Source organism: Oryzias latipes, chromosome 8, assembly GCF_053564925.1.
Source record: "Oryzias latipes strain Hd-rR chromosome 8, Olatipes_Hd-rR_3.1".
Classification (NCBI taxonomy): domain Eukaryota; kingdom Metazoa; phylum Chordata; class Actinopteri; order Beloniformes; family Adrianichthyidae; genus Oryzias; species Oryzias latipes.
This window is the reverse complement of record NC_136244.1, coordinates 19,402,458-19,420,148: the sequence shown is the minus strand read 5'-3', so window position 1 is coordinate 19,420,148 and position 17,691 is coordinate 19,402,458. Positions and strand designations below refer to the sequence as shown.

The following is a 17,691-nucleotide window of genomic DNA, read 5'->3' as shown; positions in this document are numbered from 1 at the left end:
CAGAAAGAAGCTAACATAGGTGTTTTTCAGAGGTGTTATAACAAGAAAATAAATGAAAACCAAACTCCAAATTAAGACAAAGTAGAGAAATGCATGTACAGATGAAGCTCAGACATTGCTGGAAGGGGGTAGAAGACACAAACACTACGGTGATATAGAGGAAACTCAATGGCAATTCCTGAAGAAAAATGAGAAGGGAGGAGGAAAGGATGCACAGGGTTGCATTAAAGCATCTAATAACTTTGGACAGAGAAAGGAAAGGCAGTTGTTAAGGATCAATAATGAAGACCCTCACCAGTGGAGAAGGTCTGAGGCTAAAAGGATGAATGCCTCTCAGACTAATCTAATTTAAACCAATGCTGAGGGTTTGCAATGACACACATATTTAGGAAAAAGGGGAAGGAAAAGCTTCATGGTGTCGATCATTAACTTTAATCAGTAGTAAAATACAACCAAATGAGGGAGAGCATTATCAGCAGGATAATAGTTTGAAATGCTGCAGTTTTTTTTTCAATGCTGCTCATTTTGGACAGAGTTTTAAACTTTTGATTTGAGGGGTGGGTCAGATTAAAATGTCTTGGGGTAAAGGATTGCTGTGCAATTGGAGTGTGAAGCAGCAATCACCATGCAAGCCAATGTGCTTTCTGTCACATCTTGTCCATCCTGCCAGTCCTCCTGACTCTCCTCCCACCCACACTATTTACTCCAACTCTCACGTCACCAGATTTCCCTTTTCCCCCCTTTACGTTCTCAGACTAAGTGAATCCTAAATCTACGATTTCCAAAACTGATCTGCAGTAAATAGACTGAAGATATGCAGAAAACATCTTCTGCAGACCATAATAATGGCATTATAAATATATATATAATATGTCCCTTATTAATCTTCTTCATTATATTCAATGCATATTAAGTAGAATTTGTCAAATGAATGCCTCCACATTTAATTAAAGTAAGGAATAACACAGTACACTGTTCTAATTTAGTAATATCTCAGGGTAACTGAATGTCTATTTTCCATGTGAATGGCTCACTGTGGAGCTTTTGGCACAAAGGCTAAATGATCATCCCAGCATGTTCAGCGTTCCTGCATGTCTGTGAGTCATTGTGCAGTTAGTCACCGTACAGCAGCACCTGACTCTAAATTCATTTCCAGCACGATATGGACACTGAGACTCTCCACTGAGAACAAACACCAACCACAGCCAAGAAGGAGAAACACTTAGAAACAGTGAACTCATCATTTAAACAACATGGTCTTTGAAATAAATGGTTGGAAAAAGGAATTTTATAATTAGCTTATAGTGTTAGATAAATGTTACTTGGTTAAAAAATGTTAGACTGTGCATCTCTTTTCTTGATAACTTTTTTTTAAATTGTCAGAGGAAAAAAATGTAAATAGTTACGTGGCTAATTATGCAGATTCATGGTTCATATATATGTGTGTTTGTGTGTCTGTGTGTTTGTGTTTTCTATCAGATTGTGTTGAAAAAGGAACACAGTTATTCATGAAAATCATTTTTAGTCCTTCAAGGTGCAGGAGTATCTCTTAAGAGCTTTCTTTTTTAAGCTTTAAGGAATAACTTTGACACATTTGAAATAGATTTGTGGTTCTAAAGTTGAAAACAACATAGTGAAATAAAAAATGACCTAGAGTTGGTGTGCAGTGCTTTCTAAAGGTCACACTATGACTTATGGGTAATATTCAAGTTTGATATTAATTACATGGTCAGGGTTTCTCATTCAGCCTTAAGGCAGGAAGATAAGAAATTGTGTAATTTAAAAAGATTCTCAAAGAAGATTAATAGACAAAGTTCTGTCCCATCCTTTGTAACCTTTTTGCATGCCTCATTATATATATATATATATATATATATATATATATATATATATATATATATATATATATATATATATATATATATATATATATATATATATATATATATATATATATATATATACTTCTGGATATCTATATGCATTTTTGGACACGCATTCAGGACGAGAAAATGTGATGTTACACTGTTCTAGTCGTTTTAATGACCATTCTAGGAGGAACTGCTGGTTTTGTTTTCCTGCAATTGATGCTAATCTCTACAACACATTTAATCGCTTAAGCTTGATATAATAGAACTAGTGGATTGTGGGATGCAGCAGGCACACTGACTTCTCATTAGTGGTAGCATCCTGCACTGTAAACAGAAGGTTATCCCAACTCAACCTGCAAAAACTCTTAAGCTAACTAATTCTGCGGACATGCGCAGCTGTCAATAAAATGATCTCATGACTGTATGTGCGGGAGATGCCTGCCTACGCAACAGATATTCATCTTTGGTTTAGAAAGGACCTTGTGAATGAATTTAGAAGTAACCATTAATTTTTCATATAGCTATCAGCTTCAAAGGGAGCCACAGTTTTTGTTGCAATGTCTCTTTTTATTTCAGCATTTTAAACAACCGTTCTAAGAAAAAATAACTTTTAAATATAGTCAGTGACAAAAATAGCAGAGTCTGAAGGAATGCCAGCTCTATTACCCATCTTTTGTTGCCTGCCAGCATTTTTAAACTCATGCTGTACTCTTTATGTTCTTCTTCCGAGCCAGGAAGGTTTCACAGCGACACAGTTTCCCCTCTCTTCATTAATGTTTCATAAATGCTGGGCTGAAATTAAGAGCTTATTTGAATCTGTTCCCATTTCATTACCACCCACCTATCTATTTTACTCATGATCTCCATTCTCATGGCAATGGCAGATACAAAGCAAAATGAAAGAGGAAGTTCTCAAATGCAAAGGTGTATTTTTCCCTTCAGTATATTTTTTTAGATCACTGGTTTATTTATATACACTTTACAAAGTCTTTGCTGTCTTAAAACAAAAGGAACTCTGATAGTGTTTCTCTCATGATATTCAAACTTTTGATTGAAAACTTTTTAATTGTTCATTAATTTTAAAACATCAAAACAATAACTTAAAAAAAATTTCAGACCATTGACCAGGAGAAAAAACCTGTAACTTGCTGCGTCATTGGCACCCTTTGAAAGGCAGCTAGATGGTGCAATTCAGGTAAATGGATAAACCTGTCAGTGAAGACTCTCAAAGGAGGAAGTGTTCTCTTCACTGTCTGGATATGTGAAAATCTTTGAGTAAGGTTTGAAGCTGTCTTTTAGTTGCCTAAAGACAGCAGAAATAAAAGCGCCATGCAGATAAAGAGAAATTAAAACTTGGTTTGCCTCATTTTCTCGAATAAAATAATCCTTAAAGATTACCGGTTTGATTGCTATGAGGTTCCCTCTTGAGCCTGAGTGCATTAAGCCTCTTCATTGATCCCTGGCTTCCTCCAACCACAACCACTTCTCCCAAGAGGAAAAGTAAAGAGGGGGGTGCTGATACGCTCATAAATAGAGAAAAAAAAGCTGTGGTTTTAAAAGGGCTGATGAAATAGACAAAAACGACTCTAGTTCCTTCTAGTTTAAGTCAAGCTGCCCTATCTGCTGGAGAATGACAGTTTGGGGTAAATTTCTGCTGAGTGAGGTTAAGAAGAGAACTCTAATCTCCTGTGCACAACAGAAAATAAAAGCCTACATGTAATTCCAGCCCCTAACTTCTACGTGATTGGATTGGATCAAAGAACTTGATAAAGAATTCTGATTCCCTTTTTATGAATGATTACAAAAGTTCATAGGAATTAACCAATTAGATCTTCAAGCTGGTGTTATTACAGATGACTTACAATAAGGACTTCTTCTGGCGTTTCATTAGATCGGCCCTGGAGCTGGCTGCTCCAACGCCACAGCTAAATGAGATCATAAATCTGCAGGTCCTTACTTTATGAGCATGACAGGAAGTCTATTATAACTTACATAAGCAGAAGGCAGAAGGGGCATATGGAATGAGCCGGCGCGAGTTCTGAGCAGCGGGAGAAAGCTGACCATGACACAGTGAACTATCAGAGACCGCTGCAGCACAGAGGCAGAGCACCATCCTGAAGAGGGATACAGACACAGTCTTGGGAATTCAATAAAGAATTAAGAGTAAAGGTAAAAAAAAAAAAAAAAGATGATATTTTGACAAAAGTAACTTTATCTGATTACTTCTTGCACTTAAATCTACCCTTTGTATTCAAGTTATCTAATCTTAATGGTTTTTTTTCTTGGCATAAACGAGCATTAACATTTTTTAATACTTGTCAGTGGAATAGACAGCTAAAGCTCAGGTCCACTATATATATATATATATATATATATATATATATATATATATATATATATATATATATATATATATATATATATATATATAAAGAAATATTAAGCTTAACATTGTGTTTTGTTTTAGAGTTTTTCTTTATTAAATTTGTTGTGAATCAGGAGCAGAAAAAAAAAGTAATTTGAAAAAGCTTGATGAAGTGACAGGCCATAAGGTCTCTGCTCCGCTCCTGGCATGGTGCCTCTGTCAGTCTCCTCCCCCTACCCTCTCTGCTTGGCTCCTGATGCGACTCAGCTGCTGCTACTTACCTCATCAACCGCCTGCCTTCATAAGCTCATAACATGCTCCTGGACCAGTATTCATCGCCAGTTCGTTGCCCCTGGTGCATAGTATGGTCATCACGTTTTTGCCTATTGTCTCAAGCCCGCACCTAAAATCTTGTTCTTACAGTCTCCAGGAATCCATTGCCACGAGTGGTCGCCCGAGTTTGCTAATAATCCGGAACCCAGCACTGTCTGCTTCTGGGTCTATATTGTTCTGCTAGCCATGACAGCTCCATTCTGATGCATCCACTTTTAGATGATTAGAAGCATGTACATCTTTGTTTTTTCCTTGTCCGAACTGGCCTCTGGCTCCAAACTGTACGGCTGGATAGATATTGCTTGCCATTTTGGTGCACCGGTAACATTTCATTGGGTTTGTAAGCTATAGCAGAAGAGAGTGTGAACACATAACGGGAAGTAGGGGCAGGCTTACGGCAACAGTCCCACCCACAACTTAAGGGCCAATTGCCAATGAACTACTGCCACTATGCAGAAGCTATGCCCTATGACAAGGTTTTGTTTTTAAAATTTTGGCTAAAAATTGCATTATCGTAATTAAAACACCACTGTGAACATTTTGTAAAATAGATCAAAAGATGATCGGGGTGGGACTTTGACTTCTTCAAACAATCAGACCTGCTTAATTAAACGTGCAGGTCATTCCAAGAGATAACCACATAGAAAAAAGCATGCAAATAAACAATCCTGCTGTTCAAATAAAAAATGATTTAGTTTTCTGTGTACAAGTCAGCTATTGGAATCAAACTTGATGAAGAACCCCAGTGCAGTCCCAAGTCTCCTCTTCCCCTTAGAAAAAACGATTAACACAATCAGCACAGCGCGGCTGCCAGTCAATAATGTGACTCATAAAGTCATCATGGCTCTATCCTTGCTGCCTCCTCTGGTTGCCACCCCTCTGAGTGCTGATCTGTTCTCTCCCCATCAGCACCTAACATGCACCAAACCAGATCAAACTGAATCTGTCGGCCAGTAACGTCTAAAAGATTTTACAAGTCTATATTTGAAACCAGAAGACAGGTGGCAGGTATTTCGGTGACACAATTGCTCAGCTACTGCTTGAAAATAAGAGAGGTGGGTAAACAGCACCTGAATAAATCACTCCCTGCTTTATTCATGGGACTATATTACAGAATTAAGTGAAGTTCAAATGAAATTGCTTTAGAAGAATGAACCGATGCATTAGGTTGGAATTATGCTGTCATAATGACAAATGAACCACATCAAAGCCTAATACAACTCTTTGCTTTGAACAACTTATCAGTTTTTTCTTCAAAACAATTGAAAGTTTTATTATTCAGACTGACAATCAGGATGCTGGTCCAGCTGTGCATCTCTCACGGATCAGGTACTACCTGCCAAGATCCAATAAAAAGTACTTAAAAGCAGCACAATAAACGTAAAAGCAAAGGGCACAAATAAAAAAAACGGTGCCAGTTTCTAGTCTTTAATCCATCACCAAGGATCAATCTTAACAATCTGCTTTATGGGATTGCGTGGTGAGAGTGATAAAGTTTACGGTCCACCATTCAGTCAACGAGAGGCAGCGTGACCCCAATCACTTTCACATCCCTGATGCTCTCCACGTCTCCCTTTTCATGGTGGGAATATGTAAATCCCATTTTCCCCCTACAGTTATTTTTTTCACTCTTCATGAAAGGTGGAGGAGTGTTGCCACACAGCCACACAAAAACGTCCTGCAGTTAAAGAAAAAAATGATAGAGATACAAACCGCAGCATGCTCAAGACAGTGCTGTCTGCCTTACACCTTCTTGTAATTATGAAAAAAGGAACAATCCTAAAGCAGTACAATCTCTGCTTGTTATGTTGGGAGAATCAGCAGGCTTCATTTTTACTGTGAGGAGTCTTTTTATTTTTATTTTATTAAAACTGATTTTTTGCTATTGACCTTTTCTGAAGTTGTAGGACTCAACATAATGCTTTTTATTGCTTGCTGAGCTGGTTGAAATTGTTTTTTTTTTAAACGTATTAATCATAAAAAACTTAAAAGATGTAAAAGAATAACTTGTATAAATGGCGGATTCTAAACTGATTTTGTAGCCATCTAGAAGGTTTTTGGACCTTTTTACTTATGTTTAGTTCATGTATTGTTGCTCCGCACATAAAGGCATCTTTGCACACATTTTTCTATCCTTGATTTGGACAACTGCAGGTAAAAGAATTAAGAATTATTATTATAAGAATTGAGAGTTGAAGTAAAGCAGCACAGAATTCTTTAAAGACAAACTATATGACAAACAACAGTCGCCTGCTTGGTGTTCTTTATAGAAAACTGTAAAGATTACGCTTATTCAAAGCTTTAAATGTAATAAGTAGGATTTCTGGCTCCTAAATATAAACAACAGACAAATCCATAAGTTTATGTTGCATTGTTATACTTACATTTGTATTTTTACTCATGATGCATTGTAAAATATTTTTGAAAATGATTTTTAAACACATTCTTTTGATTTTTTGCATTATTGTTAAGCATTGTTTTTGATATTATGTGTTCGTAAAATTATGATTTTATACATTTACAAAGCCACACTCTTTGTAACACTTCTTTCATCTTTAAATGACGTTGAAGATCTGTCCTCTCCTTCAGAAACCTGATTTTTCTCTGTCCAGATGAATGTAGCCATGAAGGCAGAGTTACCTCTGTGCCTTTGCAGGAAACCAGAGAGAAACCCAGTCAGCTGTGTTTTTGGATCAGCTGGTTCAGACAGGCACTGTGAGCATGAAGCACACTTTGAAAATAGCTCTGAGCTGGGAGAGTTTGGAACAGCATGCATGGGGGCCGGATCATGAGGGAGGGGTGGCAGCCATGCACAGCCACTGGCGCAAAAGCACTAGAGCATCTCCAAACCTGCATTACATTGTCTCTGTTAAGCGCTAATGAGAAAAATAAAATAAGCTTAACTTTAATAATAATTAGCTCACTGATATCAGAACAAAATAATGCCAGTTTGTAAAGGCATGTGTCCATTATTTGGTTAAAATGCAAAGTACACATTTGAAGGCCTCAGCCTGCATCTCACTAAGACTATTTTCAGCTGACTTGTTCACGGAGTGAAAGCTATACATTTTTCTTCACAGAGATTTTAAACTTTGTGCGAGTCGTGACTGCTTCTCAGATCATCACAGGCGAATTCTCATTAGTGGTGAGACTTTGAACCTAACTCACATTAAAGTTTTATTTGCAACTATTGTTCTAAGAAGAGATAACGGGCATTTTTCATCCCAACAGCCTGATGCATGTCAACTATTTCTGTAAACTTCAAACAGGCTCGTCAGGTTTGATGAAACTGTGAATAAATGTAGCCCAGAAGGAGAACTTTTTTAACCTCTGTCACTTTAGATAAGACTATTTTCTTTTAGAACATTTGTGGTAAGAATAATTCATGAGAATGTAATTTATTAGGTTATTTGAAATGCAAATGTTGATATTTCAAGCCATGGAACTTGTTTGGATGGAGTTTTTTTTCTACAGTAGAGATGGACTGTAAGAATAAATAAATGGATATGCTATTCACGTCTAATGGGAAATGTTTGCTTAAATTGGATTGCAAAGTCAGCAAAATAAGTATTCCATCACATTGCAATCAAACGTGACAGAGATATTGTTTCAGCTCCTTATAGTCCTCATAAGTTTTTGACATTTTAATAAAGATGACTGTGTTTTTCTTTCAACTTGATCCTCCATGGCAACTTAAGAAAGACAGAAAAAAATAGACTATGGGAATAAAACTATTCACCAAACCTCTCATCAAACAGACAGACCTTCACCCTTGAGACAAAAACGCCTCAATGCACCACATTCTTGAGTATTCTTGCACAAACATTTGCATGACTGCAACCCAGATGGCTGACACCTCGTGGGATGTAAAATATCTGTCATTTTAACAGAGCAGGACTTTTTTTTTAGATAAGATGACAATAAAACTGGATGAAGAAAGAACAAATTGCTGTATAATAAATATCTCAAGAATTCATTCACTTGATGTTTTCCCCTCTTTGTCGCACCGCTCAGTCCCAGAACTAGCAGTAACACAATTTAACATACAACAAAGATCTTATAAATTTGATCATTGACATGGATAAAGTCAGCATGGTTTTCAAGAGGAAAAGTTGAAAGACTACGTAAAGACTCAGTCACTACAAAAAAAAAGCACTCTTCTTTCCAGCCTGAAGAAAATGGACGGATAAGATCCTGCTTGTGTAACAATCAGGCGAGCTTTCACATCTTCCTGAAATTAACAAATGACTGTTCACAGAGGTTCTCTCAGTATCTTCCAACCCTCTCTGCAACCCAACCACATTTAAGCATCACAATGTGTATATATCATTCATGCCTGGTTGAAACATTACTCTAGCGTGGATTTCTAGCTCCATGTCTTCTTTGGAGACAGCATAGCCCTTGAGACCGTCCCATCTCCATCTGTACACTCCATCCTTCTGTGATGAAACGTAGAGGCAAACTCTGCCACAGTCTTGCTGTGCTTTCTCTGTGCTGTCATCTTTTCTCCCAGTTTTTAAATCTTTCAAATGATCTCATAGCCTTTTCTTCGTCTCTCGTTTTGGGTTCATCCAAGCAAAACATCACAAACACTCGCAGGGGGGAAAAACTGGTACTTACGCTGACAATCCTCTCTGAGGTGCCTCCTCTGGAGATCGATGTCCCATTGAGTCCCACCAGAGATGGTAGAGTCTGGGACATCCAGTTGGTTACCATGGCCATAGTGCTGAGCACTGCTCCTATCTTAAGCATAGGAACACTCATGTTTTCTCTTTATGGGGCCAAGCAAAAATGGCCCGACAAGCAGCACCACCTTAGGCTACACCTCAGCTCCAGTCAATTCCCCCTCTGCTCCAACAGCACGAGCAAGGAAACAAGCCAGTCAGCTTCTGCTACAGCCCAAACAGATCCTCAGGAAGGGTTGAGACACAGTTGTCACACTCACACACCCCAGGTTAGTCGAAGGAATGGACAGAGACATCCATGAGAGGAGCAGCTCACAAGATCAGACTGAGAGCTTTTGCTGTCGGAGTGCCTCAGCCTCACCCCCTGTCTCTCTCCCACATCCTATCTCTCTCCCCGCTCTTTTCCTCAAGATGCAGAGCCGCACATTGGCTGCTCCTGATTCTAATCCCCTCCCGATCAGCCTTTGCTCATGTTTTGCCAGCCCTGTTTTGCACACATTTCCTTCCCCTCTCCTTTTCTTTGACATTTGGCTGTTCTTTTATGACTCACGTCTTGGTGTCTGAGAGCGTGTTTACATGACTTTGTGTTTATGTTTTTGCAAAAAAAGATCTGGAAGAGACTTGTTTCAGCGAGCTGATCTTTTTGCAATGTTTTGTGGCATGTGAATGCCCCGGGCATGTGAGTGCCATCCTTTGGAGGCGGGCGGTCGTGCAGTCTCATCACACTGTGCAGAATAGATGGCTTGATGGCGTGATGAATGTGAGGGTTGTCTGGGGGCTCATGTGTGGACAATGACAGGTTCAGCTGATGAATGTGAAGGTTCAAATCAGACTGCATGTTGAGACACAATTTCCTGTTATTTGCTTCTGGACAGATGTTGCCCAGTTGACTTTGGTTTTCTTTGGCTTCAAATAAAAGTGATGTTTTTTTTAACTATAACCCTTCATAATAAAATAATGATTAAATTTATGGTTTAAATGCATGTGAAATTCTTTCATTGTCTGTCATTGCAAGGTTATTTTATTCTATAATCACGAAGATAATCTAATAAAAGTTTGGTGAAAATAAGACTTACATAGATTCAAGATAAGGTACTTCAAAAAGTGTCTATACACAACCCAAGTGCTGTTTTATTTTTAAACTTGGGTTGCTTCCTCTAAAAGGATTAAACACATACTTTATTTTTGGAAAAGATATTTTCCATGCAATTTTTTATGCTTATTTCAGCTATGAGGACAGTCGACACTACAGCTGCTTTTTGCTCTGCCTACTTTAAAAGTAGGAAATGAATCTCATGTTTTGTTTAATCAAGGACATCACACGTGTTCAAATATCTGGATTGATTTTGTGAGTGTGAGAAAAAATGTCTCCAAAACATCACAGCTTAAAATGCTTTGTTCACCTCTACAGCAACATGCCAAATAAAATGTTACAAAAGTTGCGCAATGTATTGAATTTGTCCTCCTTGTTTAATGCCTTGCCTTGCAACAAATTTCAGAAATATATGGGGCCACTTTACACCTTCCATAGCTGTGCATAATGATGACAGAGTGGCCTGCTCTGACAAAATGGCCAGGTCATCTTCCTACTCGCTTCTTTCCAAACCTGCCGACTTATTCATTTTGTCAGCCATGGGTGGGCTTGGCTCAGCAACCAATCACACTGAGTGACTGATATGGGCATTTCAGTGTGGCGCGCACAGCTATATGAGAAGAGACAGCTCTCTGCACTCCATCCAAGAAGTGTCAGCACACTTCAGCTCACCTGCTGGCTCTCATTTCAGTGCCATTTTCCATCTTTGCAATAAGACTGGCCCCATGTGGTTACTAGCAGAACTGCAGAAAAAAAGACCTGTTTTGCCGGTGACTGTTAATGCTTTTGGTTGTGGAAGACTCAATCAGGCGACTTTGGTTTCATAAGAACACATCAGGGGGACTAATTAGTCACAGTGTGTAAAATTAAACATGTTTTATGCTTTTTCTGAATACTAGGTTCAATTTAAAACATCTTTTTCTTCATAAATAAGCCTTCATTTCTTGCAAGATATTGAAGCATCAACTCTTTTTCTGCACATTTTCTATTGAATGCGTAACTAGCCATTGCTGTCTTTGTAAACAAATGAGCTAATAGGATGAAAGTTGTCCAACCAAACATTTTTTATTTTTTAAACTATATACTTTAGAAGGTGGATGGTAGTGAGTAACCTATTTTTTAAACAGCAGTAATGCAAAAATATAAAAAATGTAATCTTGTTTTTATTATTATTATTTTTTTGCATTAAATTAAATGGTTCACTATTCTCAAGCCTAATGAGAATGGATTAGTGTGGCTGCGATGAGGACTTGAATGTCAGAAGAACATGCAGTAATGGAAATATGCCCTAGATGGCAGTAAAGATTCAAAAACAAACAAAGAAAAAATTTAATGTACCATTGAAAAACTTCAATCAACATCTAATATAACAGCTTTGCTGAGGATAAGCAGAGTAACATCACTGTTACAAGAAATATTTTGGAAATATTCCAGTTACTGAAATCTCAACCATTTGCTAAATATATCACCTGAAATGCATTATGTAAGAGCAGGTTTTCACAGAACCGCTGAGACAGTAAACACGCATTAATCTGCCCGATGCATTATTTAGCAACACTCACTTTGAGTGTAAAGCCAAACCAGAGTATGAAAAGAATTCATGATGTTGTCACTTTTTCTGCATTTTCATATCAAAAACTTAAGTTGGTTCTGATGGAGGAAATCCAAAGGGAGCTAGAGGGGCTTTTAATGAGCAGAGCTGGAGGGCACATCTTTATCTTCTGCTTTTTTATGCTCAGAAAATACTTCCTTTAATGAGCTTTCATATATGTTTTCAATCGAAATATTCAGACGTTCTGTTTTTGACAATAAATAAAGACTAAATCACTGGTTTCTGCTTGTTTGACAGGGAGATATTACCTTTCATAGTTAATTAGAAACTGAGCAGAGTCCTTCACTTATTATATTTTGCTCTTAATGCAGTAGTGATGTAAAAAAACCAACTCCACGTGAAGTAGTCAATACTCACATAAGACACTGGATGGCAATCATACTGAGAAAAAAAAAGGATAATTTTAAATGACATTTTTTGGGGTTTTTAATGATCCCATCTCTTTTAAAATGAAATTTTACGCGGCAAAAAGTTTATATCTAAGATTAGCTCTTTTGAACTAATTAAAATCTCCCCCTTAGACTTAAGGGTCACGTGTCATCATTTTCAAACTTATGCAACAAATAATGAATGAAACGATGACGACAGTCTGTCATACTGCGAAACGTTTGAGGCTTTGCTAATCATCTGATGAACAGAGTCTGCTGGCAGAACAAGCCTTCATTAAATAGTAGACTGAGAGGAAGCTGGCCATTTAACCTATATTAATTTAATCCTTTTTGATTCATTTGTACAGCCATTGCATTTCTCATTATTTCCACACTAATAATTGAGCAGCTTAATTTGCTCTGCAACACTGCAGTATCATTGCATGCTGTACTTCATCACCCTCCGTTCTTCCTCTTTTTAGGTGACTTTTACTTTGCCTCTAAGAGCCTTCACTGTCTTCTTTTCCCTGTTGTTTGTCTTGGCCCCTTTGGCAGTGTGAAAAAAGGGCATCATTTGACATGTTTCTGCTTCACTTTGCATATGTCTCACTGAGCTCATCACTTTTGCCAACAATCATAACTCCTGGAATTCACAAAACACCCTGTAAATATGAAAACTATGTAACAAACAAATGTTCTTGCTGTTTAATATGTTGGTGCTGCAACATAGATATGCAACACTGCCTTTTGCTTTATTATGAATTTCTAAAAAAAAGTCACTCTCCTTGCCTGTGGTGAGCTCTATAAAAGGGCATTTTTAATCAGTTCAAAGGATGAAAATGCCCACCAACTACAGATATGGAAGCATTTGTGCATGTCCATTAATGGCTTCAGGAACACAAAATCCTGAGGCCATCAGGGCAAGTTCTTGGAGAGGTAACTAAACTTTAGAACAGGGAGGAGTACACAAATCATACATTTTCATGAAGCACACCCACACAGCCAGCTTCGTATTCAGTACAAAAACACTAACTCCCAATTCAACCACAGTTGATCAAAGAGGAGGATGCAGACAAAGCTTGAACAGAAATCAAGCACCTGCTGGAGGTTTAAAAGGTGCTGCAGTCATCTGGCTTTATTGAACCTGGGCTATTTTACTAAGTCATGATTAATTAATTAGCTGATGGACAAGAAGGCCCACAGCCTTCCAAATGGATCAAGATCAATAATAGCCTGAACAAAGTGTGACCTTGTCTCCATGGAAACCATTTAAGTGGCACAAATAGGCCTCACCTCAAGGTACTCTTCAGAAGCAACAATGATGTGTTTTTAACATGGAGTGTTTAATCTATTAATGGTTCCTGTGGGTCTCTGATCATAGAAACCCATCTGAGGTTTTACTTTTAAGAGCCTCAAACCACAGGAGAGCCTTAGAGTGCACTTGCATCAACACACATGCAGGAAGGATAGTGAACACACCCAGTCTGTGTTTGTCAGAATTCTGAGCTCTGTCTCCCCCTCTGGTCACCGACAGGAACCGTCTCGAGAGTACTGGATGCACTACATCTCCCAGCAACCCCAGTGCACAGTTTTTGGATGCCACACACCTGACTTTCATTTGCCCATCACTCACTGTATACATAAGGACTGTTGTGAGCCTTGACTACTCTAATTTCTTCTCTGATGCTCCTGTGGTCGTTATTGATGCCTTCCTGCCTGCTTCCTGCCTGCTTCCTGCCTGCTTCCTGCCTGCCTGCCTGCCTGCCTGCCTGCCTGCCTGCCTGCCCTTGATTTAGCTTTGTGGACTTTTAGCTGTGCTAATAAAACCTGCTGCAATTGGAACCAGCCATCTGCCTGTTCAGTGACACTATGTATATGTTATGTTATCCACTAGATGGAATTTACTGCAAGAAAGATAAAAAGCTTGTTGCATTTAAACCATAAAAAGTGATTGTTACATGTAACAGGATTCTGGTATCCTCTGAAGCAAAGCAGCTTTAGTGCTTACACATTTTATGAAATAAGAACTTGTGCTATATTTAATGACATGTTTTAAGTCCTCAGTAAGTATGAGATGAAAGTGAAGCCATAGCACAGCCGATAAATATTAATTGAACATTGCCTGCTGTGAAACCATAGCAAAGAAGCAAGACTGTCTTCAAGTTAATCTAATTTTCATGCACTTTTTTCCGCTTACCTTGAAAAAAGCTTTGGTAAAAAATCCACATTTTAAACATATCACTATCGTTTTAATCATCCTCTTAACTCTTGTTCTTTGTTGCAAATATTTTGCAAAACAGGCAGTCTGATCAGTGCTTTCTGCGAAGCACATGAGGAAGCTCCTGCGAACCTTGAGTTTGAGCTTAAACAGAACTGCTTTTTTTTTTCTCTCATTAAAGTGTTAAGGTGTGGCGACCATGACCCAGACTACTTGCTAATTGATCTCTACCAGGTTTTCTGTCTCATGAATTCTCAAATATTATCAGTGACCTTGTGAAGGACATTGAAGTCTGAGCAGCCCATGATGTCATAGGTACAAAGGTCCCTGAGGAACCCAGCTTTATGACTTCCATCATATGTCTTTTTCCAGTGATGTCAGCGGCGAAATAACCCATGTTCCTGTGCTCAAAGTAACATCCCATATAACACTAATTTGGGATGCAGGGTGGCATAGAAGACTTAAAACGTTTGAGACCAATGAAAAATAAAGAACTCTGAAATGTTCAAAATTAGGTAAGTCACTGTCTTCATTAAAAGAGGAAAAAAAAACAAATGTTCATGCCTGGAATATTAATGAAAGCTTTTTTTTTTTATGTCTGCTCTATGTAATGCAAAAGTTGATTAACCACAACGTTTTTTGAAAATGTTCAGTCATCACAGGATTCAGTTATGGAGGACAAAAGATTCAAAGATTCAAAGAGTTTATTGTCATGTGCACAGTAAAGAAACGGGTTTCCCTGCACAATGAAATTCTTTCTTTGCTGTCTGCTCCGAATGCCCAAAAGTATAGAGGAAACAAAAACAATTCACTCACATCATACACACAAAAACACAAGATGTCGAGTGGCTGTTGCAAAAGTGCAAATGTGCAAAAGTGACAGTGACAGTAGCAGCAATTAGGGTAAGCAAGGTGCAGTTTGTTTTTCCAGACTCCAGTCAGCTGTTAAGGAGTCTGATGGCAGAGGGAAAGAAAGAGTTCTTGAGTCTGGTGGTCCTGCACTTCACACTCCTGTACCTCCGTCCTGAGGGGAGGAGAGTGAACAGTCCTCGTTGCGGGTGGGTGGGGTCCTTGATGATGGAGGCAGCTCTCCTGCAGACCCTGCGTTTGTAGATGCTCTGCAGCGAGGGAAGAGGAGTCCTGGTGATCTTGGACGCAGTCTTTACCACTCTCTGCAGGCGTTTGCGGTCCGCAGCGGTAGAGCTGCCGTACCACACTGTGATGCCGCTGGTCAGGATGGACTCAACCATGCAGCTGTAGAAGTTGCTGAGGATCTTCGGGGACATGCCGAACCTCCTCAGCCTCCTCAGAAAGTACAGCCGCTGATGAGCCTTCTTCACCAGCTGTGACGTGTTTAGTGTCCAGGTGAGGTCCTGGCTGAGGTGGACCCCCAGATATCTGAAGCTGCTCACCCTCTCCACTTCCAGACCTCGGATAAGAAGCGGCTGATGAGGGTTCCTCCTCTCCTTCCTCATGTCCACTATCATCTCCTTTGTCTTGTCTGTGTTGAGGGTGAGGTTGTTGTCCTCACCCCATGTCACCAGACTGGCCACCTCCCTCCTGTAGGCTGCTTCGTCCCCGCCAGTGATGCGTCCTATCACAGCGGTGTCGTCTGCGAACTTTAGGATGATGTTGTCCTTGTGAGAGGCCCCACAGTCATGGGTGAACAGGGTGTAGAGGATTGGGCTGAGAACACAGCCCTGTGGTGTGCCAGTGTTTGTGATGATGCTGGCTGAAGTCCTGTTCCCTATTCTGACAGACTGAGGCCTGCCAGTCAAAAAGTCCAGGAGCCAGTCACAGATGATGGGATGTATTCCAAGGGAGAACAGTTTATGGGTGAGCTTGTGGGGAACAACCGTGTTGAAAGCAGAACTGTAGTCAATAAAGAGCATCCTGATGTAAGAGTCTTTATTCTCCAGGTGTGAGAGGGAGGTGTGCAGTGCTGCAGCGATGGCGTCTGAGGTGGACCTGTTGGGCCGGTATGCGTACTGCAGGGGGTCTAGTGTGTCTGGAATGCTGCTCTGGATGTGGGTCAGCATCACCCTCTCAAAGCACTTCATAATGATCGGAGTGAGTGCTACTGGCCTGTAGTCATTCAGGCAGGTGGGAGGGCTCTTCTTGGGGAGGGGAACAATGGTTGTGGTCTTGAAGCAGGAGGGGACCACTCTTTGGCTGAGGGACAGGTTGAATATGGAGGTGAGAATGTCTGTCAGCTCGTTAGCACATGCTCTGAGGGCTCGTCCAGGAATGTTGTCCGGACCGGTTGCCTTGCGGGTGTTGATCCTCCTCAGGGCTTTGTTTACCTGGGCTGATGAGACGACTGGTGGGGGTGAGGGGGGTGTAATTGTCCAAGAGTATAATGGTCCCTCCGTGTGGGGGGTGGACGTCTCAAAGCGGGTGTAGAATGCATTGAGCTCGTCGGGCAGGCTGTCTGCAGCACTGATGGTGCTGGTGCAGAGTATAGCAGGTCAGAATCCTGGGCAGAAGAGTTGAAAGCATGTGGTAAAAATTTACTGAAAACAAGGATTTGAAATTCCAGAGGGAACGGAGACTCTTGTTAATCAGCACAGGCTCTAGGAACATGACCAGTATTTGTGCTCAGTCCTGCAGCCTTTGAGGGATTCAAATGTGAGCCTTTCTATAAATCGTGCTCTGCCATATGGAGCATTTCATCAGTGAGCTTTTTTGAAAAATATTCAGTGGCAGTCATGTAAGATAAATGAGTTTTATTTCTAATGTCTGTGCTGGTATCTAGTCTTGTAGTTGTAATGTGATACTCCTCTTGGACTCTTAGTCAGCCTCTTTTACTGATTAAGTAAATCTGCTCCTATAGTTCTGAGCCATGTGGTAGCTATACAGATACTTTTTCAGCCACGGCCTCAGATCTGGTCTTAATTGTTACATTTGGGACCCACTTGTCCCCACATTTCCATATGAATTCAACTTTAGTAAATATGCTGATGTCTTCATTTGACACGTGGTAGAACATGTTTCCATTTGTTACGCCAAAGGAATCCTGCAGTGACCTCGGATTCGTATCCTGGGGGCTTTTTAATTCTGCATTTGTTTTTCCTTATTTACTTTGGCGACACAATCAGATCTAATGATTTTCATCTTAAAATAAATAGCCGCGGTACTACAGGGCA

At 39.6% G+C, this 17,691-nt stretch overlaps 1 protein-coding gene across 2 annotated transcripts in view; it reads right to left on the bottom strand.

Moving 5' to 3' along the window:
- Positions 1–17,691, bottom strand: part of olfm2a (olfactomedin 2a) — a 43,658-nt gene that overhangs the window by 12,526 nt on the left and 13,441 nt on the right. The window contains exon 1 of one of the 2 annotated variants that reach the window (XM_004071355.4): positions 9,190–9,635. The exons of the other annotated variant lie outside the window; for it this stretch is intronic. Coding sequence (XP_004071403.1) covers positions 9,190–9,333 — 144 coding nt within the window. The 5' untranslated portion in view covers positions 9,334–9,635. Of the gene's footprint in view, positions 1–9,189; positions 9,636–17,691 lie in introns of those variants that run through there. 2 annotated transcript variants of the gene reach the window in all.